The 26697-nt window shown below is 39.8% G+C and overlaps 1 protein-coding gene across 1 annotated transcript in view; it reads left to right on the top strand.

Annotated features, from left to right (window-relative positions):
• The window catches only part of man1a1 (mannosidase, alpha, class 1A, member 1), a 156428-nt gene that overhangs the window by 75676 nt on the left and 54055 nt on the right, over nt 1-26697 (top strand). The window contains exons 3-4 of the mRNA XM_054760921.1: nt 7937-8052; nt 15069-15149. Coding sequence (XP_054616896.1) covers nt 7937-8052; nt 15069-15149 — 197 coding nt within the window. The remainder of the gene's footprint in view (nt 1-7936; nt 8053-15068; nt 15150-26697) is intronic.

Here is a 26697-nt window from a genome sequence, read left to right on the forward strand (position 1 = left end):
CATTTTTTACTGCATTTTTTGTACCGAAAATTAACCAAACCGAGCACTTGAAGAAACTGACCTGAACCGAAAATACATTATACACATTATACCAATACACCCCTAGTATTTATACATAACTACTGACTTGGGGTGAATGAGATGCGTTTTTTGCTGAAAAAACTGCCCATTTTTGCAAAATACTTTTTTTTTAACCAAAAATGTATGAATTTATAATGAATGGCGAATGTGCAGGGATCCACTGTAAAATGTTTTTCTTTGCATCTACAAGCTGTGAACGGGTACATATCTACAATATTGGATACAATAAGGGTAAATGAAGATAGAACTATAATATACAGTATGATTATACTTGCGCTGTTGGATCAGTGTTAGCTTTCAAATGGTGCCAAGTTTATCGTAGCAGTTGCTTGTTTTCACATTTCTCTCAGTGTTTGTGCTTAGAAATGACTCATGCTTTCTTTAAATTGGTATTGTTGAGCTTTTGGATGACGTTCTTCTGGTTACGTGGATGTATAGCATGCGTTTATTCATACACACGCCGCACAGCAATTACCATCGTGACACAGGCGCCACACTCCTTCCCCCTGTACTGGCTTCTGTAGGGTTTAGCAGGCTTGCATCTCCTGGCAGTAGTCTACAATAAGAGCTAATATCTGATTATATAGCAATATTTATGTTTTGACCAAGAAAAGAAAGCCCGCTGACCTTTTCTCTCTCGGGCTGGCTGTCCAGTAAACAAAAGAAGGGTGTCGTGTTTTGTCATGCACAGTAAATATGTCGCGTTTACTTTCCGAAAGCCAGCTGCTCACTGAGAAGAGGAAGTAGAAAAGGCCATCTCAGATTGAGTCACATTTCATGTTGACCTACAGTTTCAGGCTAACTTCAGTGCCGCTCCGCACGAGGATGCGGCGGCACCGTGGCGGAGTCAGTGGTGAAAAGGCGATGAGCTCAGCGTGACCCGAAGCCGGAGTGACATTTGTTTTCACGCCATGATGATGATGAGGTCATTGCCACGCTTGGTGATGCTCACCTCTTGTCACAAAACAGAACCCACTGAAATGACCTGAACAAGTCAGAGGGGCACGAGACAGCCTTACATCAAGTATGTGATGAATTCTACTGTTTGCAGCATGATGCAAATGAGTGTGGAGCTGACTCTTTCACTGATGCTACTGTTAAAAAAACAAACACATGTTGTCCCAAAGCAGAGATGTCCAAATGTTTTTCCAGCGAGGGCCACATAGCGAGTCATGAAAGGATGCAACGCAACCACATTGATATTTTGTAAAGATATGCTAAGATGTTATATACTTGTATACTTCAAGAAAAAACTGCATCTCAGCTTTGTGATGTAGGTGAAAAAGCCTATTATTAGTATCAACTTCACTCTTTGCTCTTTTTTCACATTTTTCCTGTTTTTTGTTGTTGTTTTCTTTGTCCAAATATTTCAACTTTCCTCTGAAATAACCTTTGTAAAAAAAAAAAAAAAGAAAAAGAATTCTGCATATTATGACTTTATTCCCATAATGTTTTCTTTGTCCAAATATTTCAACTTTCCTCTGAAATAACCTTTGTAAAAAAAAAAAAAAAAGAAAAAGAATTCTGCATATTATGACTTTATTCCCATAATATTTTGACTTTATTCCAATACTATTACAACTTTTTTCCCCAACCTAATTTTCCAGAAATTACAACTTTATTTTGTTTTGTTGAACAACGTTACATTTTTGTTTTGTATTGTTTAATAATATTTAAATAATATTACAACTTTAAACAAATATTTTTTTTGTTGATATTTAAACTCTATGCTAATAAAATGACATTATTTTTCTTCATAACATTACGAAATATTCTCTTAAAATTGCAACAATATATATTTTTTTTAACTTTTTTTTAATATTTGGACTTTATTTTTATTTATTTATTTTTTTGCTATTTTTTTTTTCCTGTTTCAACTGTCTGTAAATTTTCTTCTCATAAAGATAATATTATAATATTTCGTTAATATTTCGATAGTATTACTCTTTCAGCAACCTAATAAAAAAAAATTACAATTACAAAATTACAATTACAACTTCATTTGTTTAGTTTTTTCCTCATATTACAACTTTAAAAAATATATTTGTTGTTTAACGTTTGAACTTGATGCTACTAAAATAACATAAATTGTCCTCATCATATTACAAGATATTCTCTTAAAATTGTGACTATTTTTCCTGGTTAGAATGCAACTTTTTTCTTGAGATGTTTTGACTTTATTGTCGTAAAATTACAGCTATTTTTTGCATTTCTGTGGTTGTAGTTGGGTTTTTTTTTTCTAACTATATCAGTTTTCTTCCTGTACATTTTCTTCTCGTAATTGTGACTTTATTTCCATAATATTCCACTCTTTCCACAACCAAATTTTGCAAAAATTACGACTTAATGTGTTGTTTTGTTTTGTCTGTATTACAGTACGACATAAAAAAAGTTTTTCAACTTGATGCTAGTAAATTGTTTTTGGAATGTTATTCTTGTAAATGATTAGTTTTTCTTGTTAGATTACAATTTGTTTCTCTTAATATTTTCACTTTATTCTTCTAAAGTCACTGCTTATTTGTCCTTTTTTTTACATTGTTGGGGTCTAGTTTCTTTTAAAAAAAAAAAACATTTTTTGAATGTGCCGCGGGCCAATAAAAAAACAGCCGCGGGCTGGAAATGTCCCCAGGCCACACTTTAGACACTCCTGTCCTGGAGGTTCTTCTACCCTTGGTGTGAAATCTATAGAGGATTTTGGCTTCATCTTTACATGAAAAAAAGGCCCATCTCTGTTGTGTCATCCCTCGGCGCCACCATAAACAAAGAAAGAATATAACGATTTGAAGAGGGAATAGGAGCTAGCGTTGTATCGGCACGTAAATACACTCGGAGCTCAATTGTTGTTATTCATCCGTTCCAAAGGGTCCAAAAGTACATATGTATAGTACATAATACTACATAATATAATAAGATAATACTTATAAGTCTGCACCAACATACATATGTATTTCTGTTAATACATTCATGTCACACTGACTTGCTGTGATGATCCGCTTGAGGCGAGAGACCTCTTTCTCTAAAGTAAGTCCTCCACATGCTTATCACCTGATTCAAATAGCCTCTGGGCGACCATCAGCATCAAAAGAGCCATTTTGCCTCATCTTCCAGTAAAGAAAAATGGTCTGGAGCCAGAAAACATTACACCGCTTATAAACCTTTGCAAGTTTTTTTAAAGGTTACCTGTTACAACAACAGAATTATTACTTTGCCTACTTGGAAATCATTTAAACGCTAAACTCTGTAGGCTTTTTTCGAGTCATTCCTGTGTTTGTGTAAAATTAAAAAAAAATGTTAGCCAACTTTAATATAAAAAAAGCTAATCAGAGTTGAGAGTCGGTGTGTCTGTTCAATATGCTTTACTTCACTTGACTCATCACAGGCAATTCATTATTTTTTTTTTAATTCGGAGAATAGATGCTGTGATAATTTTATGAATGATTCTTTCAAGTATTCTCCATCTATGAACGGCTTCCTTCAGACGATCTCCAGGACAGTCACAACGATTGCAGCTGTAGTTGAGTTTGGAGTGTTCATCCACTTCTTGAAAGTATGTTTGCTCTGCTCAACCTTCCTGAGTAGTTCCGACATCACTCCCTTACGCACATCTGCAATTGGGTGCTTTTTAGAAAAAGCTGAGTGCTTGTTTTTATAATGTCTTTCAACTAGGGATGCTCAGTTCGATCGGCCACTGATCAATATCTGCCGATTTCCGGAAAAAAGCATGTGATATGCATATGCCGATAAATGCCTTTCAACGGCGGTCACAAAAGCCAATCACCTCTGGCTCGTACTATTGCAGCATGCAGCCTGTAGCAAGCGTCCTGTCTACTTTCCTTCACACTGCTCAGGTGTGCCAAACCCAAAGCAAACTAGCGGGGTAGCACGTTAAAAAGCTTTAAGTTGAAGAACAAACACTTGAGTATGGTGGCACTCACTCGTACGTAAGTCTAAAGCAAATAACCCGAAAAATAATAGAATTCATCCGACCAGTCTTTCTCAGTGGTGGAAGACACTCGTGATGGAAATTCTGGCTCTTTTGGCTATGGCCGCACGGGGAACTAGTGGTTAGCATGTTGGCCACACTCAGGAGATTGGGAAGAGCTTGGTTCGAATCTCCGTAGGGCATCTCTCTAAATTGTCCATAGGTATGAATGTGAGTGTAAATGATTGTTTGTCTATATGTGCCCTGCGATTGGTTGGCAACCAGTCCAGGGTGTACCCCGCCTCTCGCCCAAAGTCAGCTGGGATAGGCTCCAGCATACCCGCGACTCTAGTGAGGATAACTGGCATAGAAGATGGATGGATGGATGGTTCTTTTGGCTCCGTTCACTAAAAAGAGCCTGCTCTTTCGGCTCACAATTGGCTCTTCAGATGTTTTTGTTGTCTTAAATTAATTTATTACCAAATTATGTGTATTGTGTAAAAAATACATCATATCAAATGTTTATTATTGAAATGGATTTATTTAAATCCTCAAGATTACAATACAATACAAGACCCATCTCAATAGACAAGGTCAAATCTTTGCATGCAAATTTCTAACTATTTACAAAGAGCACAACATCAACAAACACCACACAAGAAAACACACATTAAAAAGTGCAAAACAAAAAGAAAAAGCATCCTCTAGTTGTCTTTACTGAAGAGTGGCATTCAAAGACTCCTCGTCCATGTGCTGTGTGTGTTTAACTGCGCCCCCATGGCATCACGCAAAACAGGAAACAGGAAAAAAAAGATGAGGAAAAACAAATTGCCTCTCAATTGGCTCCTAACGACCTGAGCCGGCTCCTGTCGTTAATTTCAAAGAGACAGCTCGTATAGCTGATTCGTTCGCGACCGACACATCACTCGACATTCTCCTTCAGGAGTTTTTGCTAGACAGCAGAGTTCATGGTTCCATTTATCACAGCAAGTCTTCTAGGTCCTGAAGCAACCAATCAGCCCCAGATCGTCACACTACTACCACCATATTTTACTACTGGTATGATGTTCTTTTTCTTAGATGCGGCGTTATGTGAATTTTTCACACAGGGCCATGTAGGTTTGGATTTCTTTTTCTCTCTTAATAATAAAGTTTCATTTAAAAACTGCATTTTGCGTCCACACTGTGCCGGATTAGTCAATAGCAGGGGTGCATCCAGGAATTCTGAACCCCGTGAAAATAAAAAACCCCGCTTTTTATTTTTTAATAATTACCTATATTTTGAGGCCCCTTGCAGTCAGGGGTCCTTGGAATTGTCCTAACTTTCTCTGCTCATCCAATCAGCAGTCAGAACGCAGGGTAAACGCAGTCACGGACTCGCGGTGAGTCGGATAACTCTTTTCGAAAGCACACATTTCCTCCACTTTGACGTTAAAAAAATGTTTCAGAGCTTGGGAGCAGCAATAAGGAGCCTGCGGGTTATTTGTGGGTTATTTTGCAGCCGTGGTCAATAAAAAATGCAGAAAGAGATGATCGTGTAGCAGTGCCACAGTTTTTCTCTTTGCAGCGTGCGATGCCTTTGATTTAAAAAAAGAAAAATAAAAGAAAGAAAGACGGAGCTGGTATTAGTATTCAGGTCAGCATCTCAGCCATCTGTATCGCTCTCATGGACACTGAGTGGGGAAAAAGGAGGCGCATTGAGGGGGAAGGAAGCACGCTGACAAGACAATAGACACCAGGAAAAGCCTCTTCACCTCCTCGTGCGCCCTCAGAGGTTTTATGTAGAGAGAAAGGACAAGTCACACGCTTGAAGGAATATCGTAAAGACAACCGGTCGTCCTCGGCGGTGGAGACGGGATAATCAAGCGGGAGCAGGAAGTCTCCCGGGAGGACTTCATCACATTTCTAATCAATCAATATGTACAAATCAATCTGTCCGACAGGCGCTGACTGTTTGTTCCTCTTATCACTTCTCATGCAATCACAGTCAATCACAAAGCAAAAGAAAACACACAAACACGTACCTGACATTGTTTCATCTCCAGGGGATACTTTGCATAGCATTTGCTCTTTTCTACTTTTATTTGGTGCGTTGATAAACTTACCTTCTCTACGTGCGACTAGAAGGGTTTTTAATCAATACATCAGGTTATTTTTTTATACCAGAGGTGTCCAAACTTTTTCCAGCGAGGGCCACGTATTGAAAAATGAAAGGATGCAACTTTGCCAGCTGCTTTGATATTTTGCAAAGCAACACAAACAAGTTATACACAGTGCTGTAAAAAAGTGTTAGCCCCCTTCCTCATTTCTTATTTATTTGCATGTTTGTCACACTTACATGTTTCAGATCATCAAACTAATTTAAATATTAGTCAATGACAACACAACTGAACACAAAATGCATTTTTATTGAGGGAGAGAAAAAAAAATCCAAACCTACATGTCCCTGTGTGAAAAAGTGATTGCCCCCTAAACCTAATAACTGGTTGGACCCCCCTTAGCAGCAACAACTGCAATCAAACGTGAAGCACGTTTTTAAGGTCATGCCACAGCATCTCAATAGGATTCAGGTCAGGACTTTGACTAGGCCACTCCAAAGTCTTCATTTTGTTTTTCTTCAGCCATTCAGAGGTGGACTTGCTGGTGTGTTTTGGAAGTTGGTTTCAGCTTGAGGTCACCCACAGATGGTCGGACATTCTCCTTCAGGAATTTTTGGTAGACAGCAGAATTCATGGTTCCATTTATCACAGCAAGTCTTCCAGGTTCCGAAGCAGCAAATCAGCCCTGGACCATCACACTACCACCACCATATTTTACTACTGGTATGATGTTTTTTTTTCTGAAATGCGACGTTACTTTTACACCAGTAATGGGACACACACCTCCCAAAAAGTTCTTTGTCTCATCAGACCACAGAATATTTTCCCAAAGGTCTTGGGAATCATCAAGATGTTTTCTGGCAAAATTGAGATGAGGCTTAATGTTCTTTTTGTTCAGCTGTTGTTTTGGTCTTGGAACTCCGCCACGCAGGCCGTTTGTTCCCAGTGTCTTTTTTATGGTGGAATCATGAACACTGACCTTAACTGAAGCAAGTGATCCCACTTTTCCATGGTTCACCACTGTTTCATGTTAACGCCATTTGTGGATAATGGCTCTCACTGTGGTTCTCTGGGGTCCCAAAGCTTTAGAAATGGCTTTATAACCTTTTCCACACTGATAGACCACAATTGATCGCAGTTGTTTTTTTGTTGTTTTTTTTACAGGGGGGTTGCTATACATTTTTCACACAGGGCCATGTAGGTTTGGATCTGTTTTCCTCTTTTAATAATAAAAAGTTTCATTTAAAAAGTGCATTTTGTGTTCAGTTGTGTTGTCATTGACTGATATGTACATTTGTTTGATCTAAAACATTTGAGTGTAACAAACATGCAAAAAAAAAAAAGAAAGAGGGCAAACACTTTTTCACACCCAGTATTTGAAGAAAAATCAGCATCTCGGCTTTGTCGTATAGGCAAAAAAGAATATTATTAATATCAACTTCACTCTTTGCTCTTTTTGTCCCATTCTTGCGGTTGTTTTTTTTTTTTTTTTTTTTTTTTTTACATTTTCCAAATATTTCAACTTTAAATAATTTTCTACTTGTAATATGACTTTATTTCCATAATATTCGCACTTTATTCCCATATTATAACTTTTTCCACAACCTAATAAATTGTTCCTGTTACGTCTTTAAGAAAAACGAATTCTGACTTTTTCAACTCTATACTCTACTCTACTATAAAATTGTCTTCTTTGGCCCTGTCTACCAAAATAGGCTGCAAATCTGCAAAGTAGCCAACTATATTTTTTTACAATTATTACATATATTCTTAATTCTGTGGTGATTTGTCGGGATGCAGGACTGAATGGATGTCCCTCGTGTTTGTTTTGCAGGAAGCATCAAAGGAGCGACCATCGTGGACGCTCTGGACACGCTCTACATCATGGAAATGTTTGAGGAATTTGACGCTGCCACCGACTGGGTGGAGAAGAACCTTGACTTCAACGTGGTGAGTGTGTGTGCGTGTGATTGTGATTATCTAGTAAATAGATGGAACGAAAGGTCGCAACCCCCCCGTGGTGAGCCATAATTCAGTCAATAAAGGCTGGGATCATCGATCTGAACAGAGAGGAGCCCTGCAAGGCCGACCTTCATTTGCATGCCTTCTGCCTAATGAATGTCAAAGACGCGGAAAATGTTTGCATCGTGATGATGCAAGCGAGTCCAAAGACGTGCGGTGGCGGTGGCGGTGGCGGTGGCGGTGGCGGCGGCGGCGGCGTTCCGCGAGTGAGGAGGTGAAAGTCAGAAATAATTTAGCAGCTTGCGGCGCAAATGAAGAAAGGAATGTCTTTTGTGGAGGGGCACCTCACCTGAATGTTAAACATGTTGCAACACTGCAGTCCAAGCGCTTTGTTCTGCTGCTCGCTTGCACGCTCCCTGGATGCACGCGGACAGAAAAAAAACCCTGCAAAATGCCCCCGTAGAGATGACGGCGCTTTGCATTGTTATTGTCATTATCAAAGCAATGCTTAGTGCTGCCTGCCAGCAGGTTATGCAAACATGCAGCATGTGTGTGAGCTGGAATTAAGGAAGAGGAGATAATTCACTTTCAACATGCATATAGAGAAGAAATATTGCATGAAAAAGCAACACACACACACACACACACACACACAGCCGTGTCTCTAAGACGGAAACGATAAAGACAACAAAATCTCTACCAGAGAGCCATTTTATTGTCATTTCTATGTCGCCATTGATGCAATCTCTTCTCATCCTCGGATGCTCCCAGAAGAGCAGACGGCGTCTTCTCATACTTATTACATAAAATAACTAATATTCAGTGGAACCTCAGTTTTTGTCATGAATTCGTTTCAAACGATCAGACAAAAACCAAAACGTATGAAAACCTAATCACTTTTTCCCATAAGAAATCATGCAAGTCCAATGAAACCGTTTCAGACACTTGCAGTAATTATATCAACACACAACACATTTTATAGAGAATAATTACAGTTTTACATGCAGACACAAAGTGAAATACATACAGTGGGAAGAAAGTAGGTGAACCCTTGGGAATTTTCCGATTTTTTTGCATAAATTCGTCATTAAATGTAGTCTATCTTTATCTAATTTTTTCTTTCTGTGCGGCCCGGTACCAAATGACCCACGGGGGTTGGGGATCACTGCTCTAGACTACAGATTGTCGTAAATTGTCCCAAGTTCCGTTTTATTTTCACCTGAATTCTGTATTTTCCATTTTAATGTTTTTAAAAGTCAGTTTTTTTTTACTTTTTACACTTATTTTATCACCATAGATTGTGTTTTTTTTGTATCAGTGAATAAAATGACTGTTCGAAAAAAAAGCAAAAATCTGTACATTTATTGATGGAATAGATCATTGGACAATTTTATCCAGAATTTCAAAAACGGATGTACTGTACTGCTTTGCTGACTTTTCCAACTTTTCATTGCTTCAAAATCCTCAACCGTGCCTGTGGTTAAAGAAGACGTAATTGCATATGCAATTGTTATAGCTTTATTACTGTGATCTATTTTTTATGACACCCTTATTTTATTACCACTATTAGACAGGATGTCCGCCGCTCTTATTTCGAAGGGCGGAACTGTGGTGTGTGTGAAAATGTGTTTTGACTGTTGCGAGTGCCTTTGCAGGTGTGGCTGTTGTCCTTATTTCACACACAACTTGCACAAAGTCAGCGACCATCCTAAAACGCTGGCTTAGCAAGCACTCAAACACAACTCTTACAGCCTGAGTGGCACACACAGCCGCATTAGCATGCGCCGTTAATCTTAGCTAACCCAGCTAGCATAGACCGGCTATTGCTGTGCGCGCACGCTTGGTGACAAGTAAGACTTTCAATGTTTTTTCACCAAGTTAGCCGATGCTTCTGGTTCCTTCCCCGACATGTTTAGTTAAGGAGGGGGCTGGTTAGTGTTTGTGAGGACATGCCGCTATGAATGAGCGGTCCGCTGGGGAAATACTTCCCCACACCAACGTTCCTTCTCCTCACGGTTACAGCATTTCAACCTAGAGTCCAACCAGTGAGACAAGATTGGAGGTGTGGGTCAAGCATAGGTCACAACCGGAAGTACGATTTTTTTTGGCCGTGCGATTTTTGGTGTGCCTCAAATCGCTGTGTTTTTTTTGTTTGTTTGTTTGTTTGCCGAAAATAGTTGTGGGGACCATGAAGGAGTAAGATCTTGACACGCATGGAGGCCGTACGAAATATCTGAATGTGCGTTGACACATGTTGGCCGTATGGCCGAAGCATGAAGACGTACGAAGGGCGTAAGTTTGCCTTGCAACTTGATAAAAGGTAAGCATCCATAGACGGAGTTTGTTAAAGAATCTCAGCAGCCGGTCTACAGCTCGAAAATCAGCACATCACACACACGCCCTCCGTGCGTTTCTTTGCACATAGACCGGCCGTGTGACCGGTTGTGACCTAGGCTTCTAAAGTTGCTCTGGCCAATAGAACCCCCCCCCCCTCGCTCAAAAGAGCTCTCAGAAGACCTACCATGAACAAGTGTTGACTTGTATAAAGCTGGAAAAGCTTACAAAGGTATCTCTAAACGTCTTGATGTTTGAGCAGTCCACGGTTAGACAAAATTGTCTATCCAGAGGTGGAAAAGTTCAGTACTGGAGCTTCTCTTCCAAGGAGTGGCTGTCCTGTAGAGATGAGAGCAAGAGCACAGTGCAGAATGCTCAGTGAGGGCAAAAAGTACCCTAGGATGTCAGTTGGAGACTTACAGGAATGACTGGAATAATTGGTTTGGTTTGGTTTAATTTATTTCAAACATGCATATGTCCGAAAAGGAGTAGGAAGAAGCAGAGCTTATTTAATCCTACCCCCTCTTCGTAGTACATCAATTGCTAATACATACATGTGAATACATACAAACGTGTGCATACATATACACAGTAGTACCTCGCATAACGTAAACCTCCTTTTACGTAAATTCCACTGAACGTAAAGAATTTATGTAAAGTTTTTGCATCATATTACGAAAGAAATTCCATATAACGTAAAGTCGGTGCAAGTTTGTTTTTTGTTTTTTTCAATCAACTTTATTAATGCCTCAAGTCAGTGCAAGTTCACTTGGTGACGCCTTCTGACGCTTCGTGCTCTCAATGGCTGATTTTCGGGGCATCGCCTCCGCTCTCATCTCATTGGTTGATTATCGGGGCACTGCCTCTGCTCTCATCTCATTGGCTGACTTATACAGCACGTACGTGAGTTTGTGTGTGAGACAGGCTTCTCCCTTCAACCTCCCTTTCTCTTCGTAGTCGCCCTTTAACTAACTTAAACAATTAAGTTAAGTTACAAATTAAAATTTTGCACACAGCATTATCGTGTAGTGCGTGTGCCTTTGTCTGTGAGATCAGCTGACTCTTAGACTCTTTGAGTTGCGTTTCGACTCAGGCTAGTCCTCCTCCTCCTACTCCTCCTTCCTGCCTCCACTTGCGTGCTCCTGATCAAGACATCTCGTTAACGGTATGATTGTTTTTATTTTTCAGTTTTATTCATTTACAGTAATCTTATTTATTACCTTATTTTATATTGGAATGTTACTCTACTATGTTTATGCTAATGTTTTCTTATATTTTCCCACCATATTTGGGGGACTTGAATATTTTGAAGGGGTTTGGGAAGATCTTGGAACGGATTAGGCTATTTACATGTATTTTACGCTTCCTATAACATAAAAACCTTATAACATAAAGGTTCTATGAACGGATTATTTACATTGTAGGGGCGTCTACTGTATACACATACATCTGCACCTACACAAGTACACATATATATACATATACAGTCCACACATATATAGTATACAGGTTCACACGTTTAAAAAAAAAAAATTCCCTTTTTTTCCTCTTTTTCCTTTCCTTTTCCCTTTCTATTTATCCTGTCCTTTCTCTCCACATCCTCTTCGGTATAGCACTGCAAGTGATGCTGGGTTTGTATGCGAGAGTTCCTTTTATGAATGATGTCAAGGTTATTGGTATGGAATGTAGTCCTTCTCGTTGCATTGGTCTGTCTTATAGGGTGTTTCCTCCATTATGCTTATTGTCATACTAATATGATCTTTAATATGCTTCCAGATCGCTGATATCTTGGACAACAGGCACTCTTGCAACTCCTGAACCTCCTTCTAGTTTGATGTAGATTTTCCCGTTAGTGAAAGTTGGGAATATGCCAACATCTCTGTTGACAAATCTACGTAAAACATGAAACAAGAATGGGGTTCAGGGGTTCAACACCAAGGAGGAAGCCTATGCTGTCGAAAAACATCATTACAGCACGTTTGAAGTTTGTTAAAGAGCACGTGGATGTTCCACAGCACTACCAGCAAAATATTGTGTGGACTGAATTGAGGAACACACAACGCCGTGTGTGGCGGAAAAATGACACAGCACACCAACATCAAACAACAACCAACATCCCAGGGGTGTTCAAACTTTTTCTACATTTTTTGCTGCACTTTGATGTGTATATATATTTTATTATATTTTGTAAAAAGTTTAAACAAAACGTGCAGTATTTCAGACACAGCTGCGTGTTATAATTTGCTAACAGTGTCAATATTCAAGCTTTTCCACAGGGCCTTTAGCTCTACTTTCCACATTTTTGATGGAGTTTTTTTGGACAACCCTGGTCTAAATGAAGAATGAAGAAACGTGATCTACTCAAATGTAGGGGTGTCACAATGTCTCCTGCCACAAGATCTCGCAAGATTAAAACGATTTTTTGCTCAGAAAAAAAATATCTCGTGGGCGCTCGGCCTGAAACGATAATAAATAAGTAATCACACAATAAATTAAAATGAACTGGATAATTATTCCGGCCTCAATATGTTGACATGTGCATGTGTGTGTGTTTTCCTCGTCTCCCGCCTCCAAACAGGGAGGAAGAGGTTCACTGTGTGCATTGGTACCAGCACCTTGGCACATTTGTTTCATAGAACAACGGCATGAACGATCATGCAGTCTCTTTGTCTCGGTGGATGGAGGCGGGGCCAGTAGAATACACACAGTGCAGAAGAGTGTAGCCTCGTCAGGAGCAATGGTAACGTCATAGAAATGAAATTAGCAGATCGCAATACATTTTCATTTTTGTGGTAATTTCGTGCAACCGGAGTCAGCGTTTGCTCAACCAAATTATTTTGCAAAGGAGATAAAGAAAAAAGTGTGCAAGAATTTGGGCTGTGGCAGTTCGTGGGGAACTTGCAACGACGTGTGTTCTGAGGAGCGTGTGGGTGGATGTCGGAGCCAGGAGCCACTGACAGATTTTAAAAATCATGTTCAGATGGCAAGAAGAACTTTTCTACACCTGTGAATACATTTCCCCCAGCAAAGCATGCCTTTCCATGTCGTGAGACTTACATCTACGTACCAACAAGGCATTGGTCGCATTTGAAAAAGCCAGAATTGTACAGATCACACTGACACGAAAGAATAACATACAGGTCACATTTCAACAAAAACATTGGACTTGCAGTGTGAACGTAGCCTACGGTGCGAAGAGTCAGCTTGGCTAATTAGCTTCAAGCAAAGCCCCTCCTACCAGCCTTGGTCCTTCAACCATCCCCCAGTGGAAGGTGAGGAATGTCCAGAGGAAGGAAGCATATCTACGCTTAGTTCTCGCTTTGCAATCCGGCGTCTCTTTGATTCCGCCATTGCTGGTTAACCTGAACAACTTTATTCTGTGATTGCTTTCCTTGCGGAGACTCTGCCTTGTTCAAGACAGTAGCTCCACATTGTGTTTAAATCTGGGGTGTCCAAAGTGTGGCCCGGGGGCCATTTGCTTCCCACAGCCATTTTTTTTATTGGCCTACAGCATATTTTGTGAATTCTGAAGTTGTAGTTTTGGAAAATGTTATAATATTATGGGAATAAAGTCAAAATATTCCTGAAATAAAGTCATAATCACAAGAGGAAACTTGAAGAACTTTAAAGAAAGCTGACATATTTGGAAAATTGTGGGAAAAAACAGGAATTTTACAAGAATAAAGTCCAAATATTAAGATGAAAAAGTAGTTTTCGAAGAGCCGCGGGGTCACACTTTGGACACCCCTGGTCTACATGGTATTTTCAATAAAAATAGCACAAAATGAAATGTTTTCCTATTAGTTTAAGAATACTCTTGTTTATTGTTTTGATTTAGGTGAAGATCAGACTACATTTTATGACCAATTTATGCAGAAATCTAACTTTTTCTTCCTACTGTGTAAATGAGGAAATAAATGGATCAATTATTTTACTTTTATTGACTTGTTGGTGAACACTGATGGGTGGAGAGGGGGGCGTGGGACGGTTGGAGCTGTACCCTTGCTCACTTCAGCAGCAGGTGGAATCTTCATTACACACTCTGCCCCGCTTCACTTTCTGTTCTCCCTTAAAGCCTTCCCCTGCAACCGGTGTGAACCGGGAACCTTGACATTACAATTTTATTGGAACAGTCACTTCCTTCCTAGTTTGCTACCACTTAGTGACTCATTTTGGTGACTACAACCACAATTATAAAGAAAGTTTTCATTGGGTGGCCGATTATAGCAGATGAAAACATCATTTGCTGTTTAATTGATCGCTAAGCAAACTTCTACAAACTTCCTTGGCAAAGTCTGTTTTCGTCACCATTCATGGATTAATATGTTTTCCATTCTGTCCTGAGCTGAAAACATTGTGATTCAGTGCAGTAAAGTTATGTCATATATTCCTTTCGCCTGCTTCTGCTTATATTAGTTGGGGGTTTTTTTAGCCGGGATTAATTAGCTCGGCAATCCAACCATTCTTTTTCCCGGCATTGAATCTGTTGTGTTGACAGGACGGAGAGTATTGTCTTATCTGTGCGTGACAGCACGGCGCTGTCGGTCACAATAAAATAAAGCTGCATTGTTCCTGAGCGCTGCAAACTTCACATTGGGGTTTTTGTTTGTTATTTGCACTTTTCACTTCCCTCTCCTCGCTTGTTACTGATGTGCATTTTGTCTCCGCAGAACGCAGAAGTGTCCATCTTCGAGGTGAACATCCGCTTTGTCGGAGGCCTGCTGTCGGCGTACTACCTATCCGGGAAAGAGGTAAGGATCGGGGGTTGGCGCGAGATGACATCGTTTAATTTGCACAATTGGCAGTGTGTGTGTGTGTGTGTGTGTGTGTGTGTGTGTGTGTGTGTGTGTGCGTGTGTGTGTGTGTGTGTGTGCGTGTGTGTAGAGGGGTACAACAGACCTTTTGGTTTGTTATAAGAAATGTGCAACATGATTTGATGATTTTAACTAGTCAGCTCAGTAGCTAGCGCTGCTAGGGTTGATACGATCTATTGCATGGTGTTGGAACGCCAAGCTATGCAGACGCTCCAATGCTAATGTGTTTGTGAGTGAGTGTGAACACATCAAATCGAAGACAACAAATAGGAAGTACCGTTGCGGCGAGCTGCCACGATACAATGAATGGATGGGAAACGCTGGGCATACACGACTGGTCGAAGGTTTTAGAACACCCGAGTTTTTCCAGTTATTTACTGAAATTGGACTTGAGGTTGCTCAAGTCCAATGAATAGCTTCAAATGGTACGAAGGTGAAGTGTCAAAGGTTAAAAAAAAATGAAAAATGATGTGTATTTCAGAATGATACAAAAAGGCCTGTTTCAGGGACCGCAAAATGGGTCAACAATTGAAAGCTGTTGTGCAGAAATGGAGGTTGATCAAGGCTTGGCAGTTGGTGCAACCAATTCCTACAGGTGTTCCAGGTTGTGGAGTACTTACTACCTCCTCTGTCTGCATATGAACAGTGTTCGGAACACACTGTGGTACTATACCCTCGTGAACATCAGTTGAACAGCATGGAACTGGAAAAAGTAATTTGTTGCTACAAAAATGGCAAGAAAAAAGGGAATTAACAATGGAAGACAGACAGACCATCTTAACACTTAAACATGAATGTTCTAAAACTTTTGACCAGTCGTGTATGCTGTAACTGCAGTATGCATGCCAGGCCAATAGGTGGCAGTGCCACCTCTGATCCTTGTAAGTCAAGTCCTCTGCTTTTGACACTTTTCAGAGTTGTTGTCCACTTTGAGGCCCTTTTGAAACATGTGAGACACAAAAGCAACAGCATTTTGTTGGCGTTATCAGATTAATAAGGCAAAAATCAAACAGCGAGCACACATTTTAGCTACAACCAGTACACAAAAAGGTGCAAGGAAACAATTGATACTGCAGTATGATCTGGTAACGCATAAAAGCAATGGATTGGTGTAAAAAACTGCTCCGGTCAAAGGAATTGTGGTTTCTCCACATAATAGCCACAAACCTGTGAAATAACTCGCATTGTACATTGTACACTATTAAAAATGAGCTTTTGGCTAAGACCAAGAGGACAAACGGTAAACGCCAGTGTCTTCAGTGCCTTTTTTTTTTTTTTTTTTTTTGCACTTTCTGTACTCTGACTTGAGTGTGACACGTCGACAAATCTTCACAGCAGATTTATTCCGTAAAACGATGGAGGAAAGGATTTCCTCCAGGCTTCTCACTGTGCTCGCATTACTCTGCTGTGAGTGTGTGTGTGTGTGTGTGTGTGTGTGTGTGGGTGTGTGTGTGTGTGTGTGTGTGCACGGTAACAAGAGGCTGCGAACGTGACATCAGACTTTTACTCTGATCTCACTCCACGCTGCCAATGTGGGATTTTCCTCCTCATCTGGCCTTTTTATTCTCCGCCTCCTAATGATATGCATCTGTTCCTAATTAATTATAAGTTTGCGCTGAAGAGTCAATAGCTCCACGGCCTGTAAATCCCCTGTCGGAGAGCTTTTTAAAGCCTCGCGGCTACGGCGCAGGTTTTGTGAAAAAGAGGCTAAATCACCAGAGACTCGGCTGCAGCCTTGATTGTCAGTGTTGTTCTCCCTTTAAGCTGCAAACATTCAAACGTTTGGTGTCTTCACTGAGCCAACAGGGCCTTCATTAGCACCCCCCCCTGCCCTGGAAAAAGAACAAGGGGGGAAAAAAACAGCAAATTTCATGCTCAGTCAGACTCTCGGAGCTTCAACACGTAGATTCAGAGGACGGTGGGAAGCAACTTGGAAGGCTTGCCTCGTTTTCTCTTCATCAGCCACAACACAGCACCAAACTCCTCCGTTTTAGACTCCCTTTTTCTGCCTTGTTAAAAAATTACATTTACAGTTTACAGTTACAGCACGGGGAGAGTTACACAGCATGCACTTTTAACACATCTTGTTTCAACCCAATCCTCCATCGTCTATTTTCATGACAAAACCAGGGTTTTACACCGCCCCCCGTTTGCGCGCCTAGGCGTGTTATACGTCATTTGAAAGCTTATTTTGCTGATATTATACTTATATACACCATTTCAGTTTATAATTATAACTGCAAGGTCTATGGACGTAGTAAACATGAATGAAACTCACCTTACATTTTTCCAAATGCACAGCAAAGTCCGACAAAGAAGGTCTTGTTACGTGGGCAATGGTCCAATATGTATAGAGTGCATACCAAGTCCAGCCATCCATCCATCTTCTATGCCGCTTATCCTCACTAGGGTCGCAGGTATGCTGGAGCCTATCCCAGCTAACTTGGGGCGAGAGGCGGGGTACACCCTGGACTGGTCACCAGCCAGTCACAGGGCACATATAGACAAACAACCATTCACACTCACTTTCATACCTCTGGACAATTTGGTCGTCCACTATCATCAGATGTGCATACTTTCCACATATTTTTGGTCGTAAATTCAGTTAGCATGGATGTATTAGCCACGTCACGCTGCCTAGTGAACTCTGAAGCGTGCACTGTTGATTGGCTCCTCACTCAAGCCAATAGACAACATTTGAACCCCTCTGCTGTAGCACAATCAACTTCTGTGTACAAATAAGTACCAGCCCTTCCTCTAACATGCGACGCCAATCACATCCAATCTTAATGCTGATGACTGCATTGAATAGCCAATGAAATGATGGAAACACCAATATGCTGGTTGATGGGTGGGCTTTTGTCATAAGAGCAAGGAAGTTCTTTGTAATGGGGAAAAGGAAAACGTGTCGAGTGTCAGGAAGCCATGCAACTTTGTTTGCCTGGAGTCTGTGAAGACTTTGACCAAGTGTGACCAAGGATCTCCAAAACCTTTGAAACACATGATACTAACTTTTCAAGAAGAAGAACCTGCGTAAAATACTCCATTTTTGTAGCATCATTGTTAAATTTGAAATGGGATTTGGTAAGAACTCAAGCTATGACCATCATGTGTTTTCCAGTCCATACCACCAAACTATTATTTTAAAGGCACATTTAAAAAAAAAAATAATATATGCAAACCTGATAAAAAATTCATCTTCCAGTGTACTGACACTCCTGTTTCTTTTAGACACATTCCGAGGGGGATAAGAATTGAGCGTTAGCTTTCAAAAGAGCCCAAAACCATGCCTCTTCTCGAAATGGATCAATGACAGCTTTGCATTTACTTTGGTTTTGACTTTTGTTGCCATTTTAGCTGAAAAAATCCCAGAATGCTAAGGGCACGCAGAGGTGCGTACCGCCGCTAGACGCTTCAGAGGGAGATGGTGTCACAGGAGACGGAAGCGCGCTTTCACAGTGAAGACAGGGCTTCCATCTTCAGTCCTGTTGATTGTATTTCATTATGATTGCCATTAGTGGAGCGTACTTTACATTTTATACTTTAAAATATGCTTAGGGTTAGGGTTTTCCTAACCTTTAGCATCAAAAGAGCATTTTGCTCTGTTTTCATCCCATATTTTTCTTCTAGGGAGGTATTCCGTGGTTATGGTTAGCTTACACTCTTTAGACGTCTTTTCCATGTCTCACTGAACAAACTGACCTCCCTCCCCATTCCCTTGCTTGTCCAATCAGCAGTCAGAAGGCAGTGTAGATGCATTCACAGACTCGTGTTGAGTCGGATATTTCCAACTCTTTTTGAAAACGCACATTTCCTTTGCTCCGGATCGCAGAGCTTGGCATGGGAGCCGCAACATAGTGAATAATGGAAGATGCAACTTTACCATTTTGATAGTTTGTAAAGAAATACATGTCGATGTGCTAAGAAGTGATATATTTCAAGAAAAAAGTGCATCTCAGCTTTGTGGAAACACATTTTTTCTTTTTTTTTCTTTTTAATTTTCAAAATATTTAAACTTTCTTCTTAAACAATCTTTTTCAAAACATTTTTTCGTAATATTATGATGTTATTTCCACAATATTTTGACTTTATTCCTATAATATTATAACTTTTTAACCAAGCTAATTTTCCCAAAAGTACTTTATTTTGTTTTGTTTTTCATTAAAAAATTACTTATTTTTTCTTTAATATTTCAACTCTGCAACAACAAAAAAATTTCCTCATAATATTGTCTTCATATTTTGACTTTATTATTGAAAAATTACACAGCTTTAGCCTGTTTTTTTATTAACTATTTCAGCTGTCTTCTTTTACATATTCTTCTCGTAATTAGGATTTTATTTCCATAATAAATTGACTTTATTCTGGTGACATTATAACTTTTTCCACAACCTGATTTTCCAAAATATACAACCTTATTTGTTGTTTTGGTTGTCTCTCACAATATTGCGACTTTTTAAAAAAAGTTTCTTTAATATATCAACTTTGTTACTCTCTTAAAATTCCTACTTTTACTTGTTAGATTACAACTTTTTTCTCTAACATTTTCAGTTTATACTTGTCAAATGTTTTTGGGTTTATTTATTTTAATTTTCTTGTTAAATTGTATTTTGCCGACCAATAAAAAAAACTGCCACGGACCACAAATGGCCCCCGGGCCGCACATTGGAACCCCCTGCCTAACCCTAAACCCTAAACTCCACACATATGGGGGATTTACTCTAAAGAGGAGTTTGACAGTTTTTATCAAGTAAAGTTAGTGTTAACGTGCGACGTAATCGCAAGTGTCTCTGTGCTGTAAAAAGTCTTGGGTAAAAATAAATGCGTTTTTCTTACCAAGTTAAATTGTCTCTCCGACGTGACGTGAGCGTAGTCCAATATCAACTTTCTTGCCACCGCAGAAGAGTTGAAAAGGACATTTTTCTTTTTTAAGTGCTGTGAAAAGTTGTTAAATTTAGACTTCCAACAACGTGACCCACATCTGCATGTCGCCACACAGGGAATGAATAATAATCATTTTCCCGGCAGCTTGATTGGCGTACGGAATGAGGACAAAGAGCTCTTCACGGGGAACAGTGCAGGTAGCGGATGATTTGAATGTGTAACCGCCTCGCTGTGAAAAACACTGGGCGCAAACTGTGACTCGTTATCATTTCTCAGCAGTCACTCAGAACTGCTTTCCTTTTTTCTGTTTTTTTTTTTTTAATGAGCCAATCAATGCAGCACTCAAAAGTCTTCACACGTCTCTTGCCTCCAAGTCCAGGTCCTTAGGGACGACACGGCTGATTGGTGATCTTTTCTGTGGCTCAAAGTCGCTGGTGGGAGTTAGCATAAAGATGCTAACATGTTCACTGACGATGGGGATGAAAATGACACTTGAAGAGTGAACTTTTGACGTTTTTTGAAGGACGTCAGTCACCGTTGCACTTTGAGTTGCCAACTCGCTTAGGTTGGATTAGCGTTTGACTGTATTAGCTTAGCCTTCTGCTAGCCGGAAGGTTTGGCTAACGGGTGCGTCCCCTGAGGTCGTGAACACAAGCTTGGTGTCTAGCGAGCATTACTGAGAAGAACCAAAGATGTTTATTGTGTTTCACACATTTAAATGGCTTTTAGCTTGCTGGCCTTACATCTTGGTCCAACCATCCATTTTTTTGTTTTTTCATTGGCCAGTGTCACATTCTCTAAATAACAAAAATGACAAATCAGTAATTTCATTACTTTACCATAATAAAGTCAAACTATTACAAGCAAAAAGGTGTACTGTAATCTAACAAGAAAAAAGTCATAATTTCATGAGAATAAAGTAATATTGAGTAAAGTAGTATAAGGAAGCTGCAAGCTTAAATATGCCTTGTGGCGTACCCCAGGGGTCAATACTGGGACCAAAATTGTTCAACTTATACATTAATGACATCTGTAAAATCACGAAAGACCTAAAGCTAGTATTATTTGCAGATGATACTGCTGTATTCTATTGTGGAGAAAGCACACAAGCGCTAATAAAAAAAAAAAAGATTATCTCTGAACTTAAGTAAAACTAAAATAATGCTATTTGATAATAGCAGAAAGGATACTTATGCGCAAATAAAAATGGATGGTGTGGACATCAACAGGGTGAACAAAAAACATTTCTGGGAGTCATAATAGATGATAATATCAGCTGGAAATCTCACATTAAAAATATACAACCTGAATTGGCAAGAAAAACGTCAATACAGAATAAAGCAAAATTTGTTGTGGACCAAACATGACTCCATACTCTGTATTGCTCTCTGGTATCACCATATCTAACTTATTGTGTGGCGATTTGGGGAAATAACTATAAAAATACACGTCACTCTCTAAATGTACTGCAAAATATCAGTTAGGATAATGCATAATGTGCTGCTTAGAGAGAACATACAAACCCTTCACTTCAAAAATCACAATTATTAAAATTTGCTGATCTGGTAAACTTTCAAACAGCTAAAACTATGCATAAAGCAAACAATAACCTGCTACCCAAAGACTTAGAACTATTCTTCTCAACAAGACAGGAAAAATATGGCCTCAGGGAAAAATTAAAACTTAAAACATTTATACGCGAAAACAATGTTAAAAACCTTCAGCATTATTCCACGGTATGCGGAATCAAATTATGGAACGGATTGAGTAAATAACTCAAACAATGCACTAAAATGAGAGATTTTCAGCAACAGTACAAGCAGTTGATGCTTACAAAGTACAAGGAAGAAGAGTCCTGAACCACTGCGTACATAGAATACTATACGACTACACTTATTACTCACCGCAGTGTACATACTGTATGATGCTATGTTTAACCACTACCACACTTACTGTATTACTAACCCTGTATTCATATGATGCTACAGCATGTTTAACCACTACCACACTTACTGTATTACTAACCACTGTATTCATATGATGCTACAGCATGTTTAACCACTACCACACTTACTGTATTACTAACCACTGTATTCATATGATGCTACAGCATGTTTAACCACTACCACACTTACTGTATTACTAACCACTGTATTCATATGATGCTACAGCATTTTTAACCACTACTGCACTTTCTACTGACTCTTTTATTTTTCATGAGAACATTGTACTCACTCATCAACAAACTATGTTTTTGTCAACTATTAACCCTTTCATCAGTTATTATTACTATACACTGTATTTATTGTCACTGTTATATAATTTATTTATAGTGACGACAAACCTTGACTCCTATTTTATCACATTGTCATATTGCTTTAGCATTTTCCTATGTATTTAAAATTGGCAAAGAGTACATTTAAAACACAGGAAGTATACAAATGTAATGTGAAACAGATGGTGAGTAGGGTTAAATAAGCTTTGCTTCTTCCTACTCCTTTTTGGACATGTGGAACTGTGAACTGTACTGTGAGATGTATTCCAATGTAACATGTATGCATGTTCAAAATAATTCAACTATTATGAGGAAAAATAATGCAATTTTAGTAGCATGAAGTTGAAATTTTAAAGAAAAAATACGTATTTTCAAAGTCGTAATATGACGAGAAACAAACAAAACAAGGAATGAAGTTGTAATTTTTGGAAAATTAGGTTGGGGAAAAAGTTTTAAGATGGGAATAAAGTCAAAATATGGGAATAACGTCATCGTGTTGCGAGAAAAACAATTACAAGGAGAACGTTGGGGGGGGTTGATGCACTACACTGCTTCTTGATCAGTCCCAGGAGACATAATGATGGCTTCTACTGCATACTGTGCTTGCAGGGTGTGCTTGCAGGGGATGTCATACGACTTCGTTTAAAAAAATCCCAGTTTTGACGTTACTCTTTCAAAAGGTTGAAGCTTGAAAATGGTTCGAGATAAAGGCATACTGTAAATGAGGAAAATCATCACTCATCTAATGTGCATGTTATGATTTGTCCAGTTTGTCACATCCCTGTCTCCACGATACCCGTTCATCAAAATGTCTGATCCACTTGTGATACTCTTCCTCATCTCTCAAGCAAACACAGCCATCATCATCGTCGTTCACAGTGGGATCTTGAACACCACTGCTACCTCAATGGCTATTATTACATAGATAAATCTATCTGTCTGTCATGCCTGTGAATATTCTCATTCATCCAGGTCATTGTATTCTCAGGTCATACCTATCATTCATCAAGGTCATTGTATTCTCAGGTCATATCTATCTATTAACTGTATTTTTGCCAAGGAGTGTCCCACGGATCGTATCGAGTATGCCGCTATCACCGCGGTTTTTTACATTCCCGCTACCCCTCTCACCATCAGTGGTGTTTTGACAACCCACCACGCCCCCTCCTGCCATCCCAAACACGCTTTAGCAAAGCATCGGCTCAAGTATTATGCATGTGGACTGTCATGGCGAGCCGACTCGCTGCCGCACGCACAAGGGGCTTCAAAGTCTATAAACTTACAGACTTTACATTGGAACGCCCGCAAATGTTGCTCAGATTGAAGTTACAGATGTTCGCCATCTCCTGCTGTAAAGTATTGACGACATGAGGCACCATATTTACAGAAATGGCTGGTTAAATTCAGCAATGATGCTTGTCACAATTTTGATGCTAGCTGGTTAGCTCGCTAACTCTCGAGTCCCTGCAGCATCAGAGTTGCAATGTGGTGTAAACAAAGAATAATAGGAGTGTAAAGGTGACTGTAAGCATGATATTTCATGTTTAAAACCATATTTAGAAAGTCATTTAACACTTTTTCCATACTCTAATTGTGAAAATATTCAATTTATTAACATTGAATCATAAATGGCGGTCGGGTCTGGAACCAATGAACCGCTATAAACGAGGGACGATGACCTAGTATTAATGTTGGCCCATGGTTAAAGGATAATGAGATAGAAATGCGGTGAAGCTTCAGGCTTCCTCCGTAGCTCCAAATTGTAGACGACCCCCAGCTGACAAAGACACGTGTCAAGAGCCCCCGAATGTGACGTTGCAAACATGGCGTCATGGCTTGGCTCCATTTTTGGATTTCATGAAAGCAGTCAGATCTTTGGATGCTCATCGGTCTATACGCAAGGCCAAGCTGTTGCTATATTTGCATCACAGTACAAAAACAATATTCATCTTACTGAAAGACAAAAGCACCAGAATCCATCGCATCCAAGAAGACTCCTCAAGTGCAGTGAGATGGAGAGAAATACTGCGACGTGAGAACACAAATAAGAAGTAATAACCTAAAAACCTTGAGGGGAGCGTTGCAGGCCAGCTCTGAGCGAGTGACTCAGATGATGGAAAACAGGAAGCGAGGGAGTGCAGGCAAGGAGATGATAAAAGAGTTTTAAAAGAGGAGACGTGTCGGAATCACTGAGGGTGACAAAAGTCCTCCTAAAACGTCACTTTATGTCCCTCCAGACTGATGTTATTCAGCATTAGCTTGACAAAAAAGAGGCTTCCCTAAAACCTGGTTAGCTGACACAACAAGGAAGCCTGTTTTTCCTCACTGTCTTTGTTGTAGTAGCAGCTTATAGATTTTGGTCCCTTCGGCTCAGCATTGATCGCACTGTCCAAATGTCTTCTTGTCGTAAACACATCGACTGTGTGGCAAAGATCCAACTCGAGTATGGAAAGAACGCTCCAAATATTAGAAGGAGCTGTCTGTGAATATTGTCATTCATGCAGGTCGGTGTATTGAATCAATCACAACCGTCTCAGGTTGTCTTAGAAAACCTTTCGCCTCTCATCCAAGCACGCCTTATCGGTTCATGCTCAAAGACTAGATAGGACAGCTCTAACCTGAGGGGATGGTGCAGGATTCAAAGAAGGGTTTCACTTTTTTGTCGTTAGATAAAGTGGAGTGAGGAACAATCGTGGGTAGAATCCCCAGGGGGGTCCAAAGTGTGGCCCGGGGTCATTTCGGGCCGTGGCTGTTTTTTTGTTTTTTGGCCCGTGGCATGATCTAAAAATATAATTTAACAAGAAAAGTATAAAACCATATAACATATTTCAAGAAAAAAAACTGCATCTCAGCTTTGTCATATACAGTGGTGTGAAAAAGTGTTTGCCCGCTTGCTGATTTCTTTTTTTTTTTTTTAGCAGGTTTGTCACACTTAAATATTTCAGATCATCAAACTCATTTAAATATTAGTCAATGACAACACAACTGAACACAAAATTCAGTTTTTAAATGAAACTTTTTTATTAAGGGAGACGTTAAATCCAAACCTACATGGTCCTGTGTGAAAAAGTGATTGCACCCTAAACCTAATAAATGGTTGGGCCACCCTTAGCAGCAACAATTGCAATCAAGCGTTTGTGATCATTTGCAATGAGTCTCTTACAGCGCTGTGGAAGAATTTTGGCCCACGCTTGGAGTCATTTTGGTTGGTCGGCCAGTCCTGGGAAGGTTCAAAACTGCTCCATGTTTGCGTCATTTGTGGATAATGGCTCTCACTGTGGTTTGCTGGAGTCCCAAAGCTTTAGAGATGGCTTTATAACCTTTTCCACACTGATAGATCTCAATTAATGTCAGTTATGTTATGTTTTAACGGGGGGGCAATCACTTTTTCCACACAGGGCCATGTAGGTTTGGATTTTTCGTCTCCCTTAATAAAAAAAGTTTCATTTAAAAACTGAATCTTGTGTTGTTTTCATTTTTCACCATGTGGCCCTCAGTGGAAAAGGTTTGGACACCCCTGTGTTAGAGGCTAAATGATTAGGAAAGGATGAGAGGGCATCATTGTATGTGGGGCAGAGGTGGTGTTGCAGCCCTCAACTGTAACGCTGGTAGCCTTTCCTCACTCTCCTTTAAATCCATCTTTGTTGTCTGTCCAGGATATGTACATATTTGTCCTCAAAAGAGTGCTGTTTCTCTTTTGAGGTGCAGGTATACTGCTGAGGCTGTGGCCGCTTAGCCTCCCCAATATACAAATTAGCGAGGAAAGGAATCTTTAACGAATCTTTAACGACTGCCGTTTTGCACCACCAAAGAGTCAAACCATTCTTGGTTGGGGCATGCCTCTACCTTCAGATCCTACCCTGTCGTTGAGCATGAACTGTTGAAGCCATAGACATATATAGTCGCCACATCGAGCACTGAGCCGTACGTCAACGTCGCCGCCATATTGGATATGTCAAAGCTGCGCTGTAAATGGATACAAGTAAATGTACTACTGTACTTTCATAAAGCGCCTTTCTACAAAGACATTTAACTTAATGCCTCTCGTTTACACTCGGGAAACAGTTAGGCACTAAATGCCCTGAGAAAGAGAAAAAGTTGTCAGTATTTGATAGTTGTACACCACTGTACCCTGCAAGCACAGTATGCAGTAGAAGCCATCATTATGTCTCCTGGGACTGATCAAGAAGCAAATTGGATGAAGTTTTACGGAAAACCTTGCATTGGCAGCAATGGCTTTTATCGTAACATGATCGCTTGCCTCCATATCCCGGCAACATTTGAGTCCCTTAATTCCATAAAAAGAGTCGCTGATCAACTGTTGAT

The sequence above is a fragment of the Dunckerocampus dactyliophorus genome, chromosome 19, assembly GCF_027744805.1.
Source record: "Dunckerocampus dactyliophorus isolate RoL2022-P2 chromosome 19, RoL_Ddac_1.1, whole genome shotgun sequence".
Lineage (NCBI taxonomy): Eukaryota > Metazoa > Chordata > Actinopteri > Syngnathiformes > Syngnathidae > Dunckerocampus > Dunckerocampus dactyliophorus.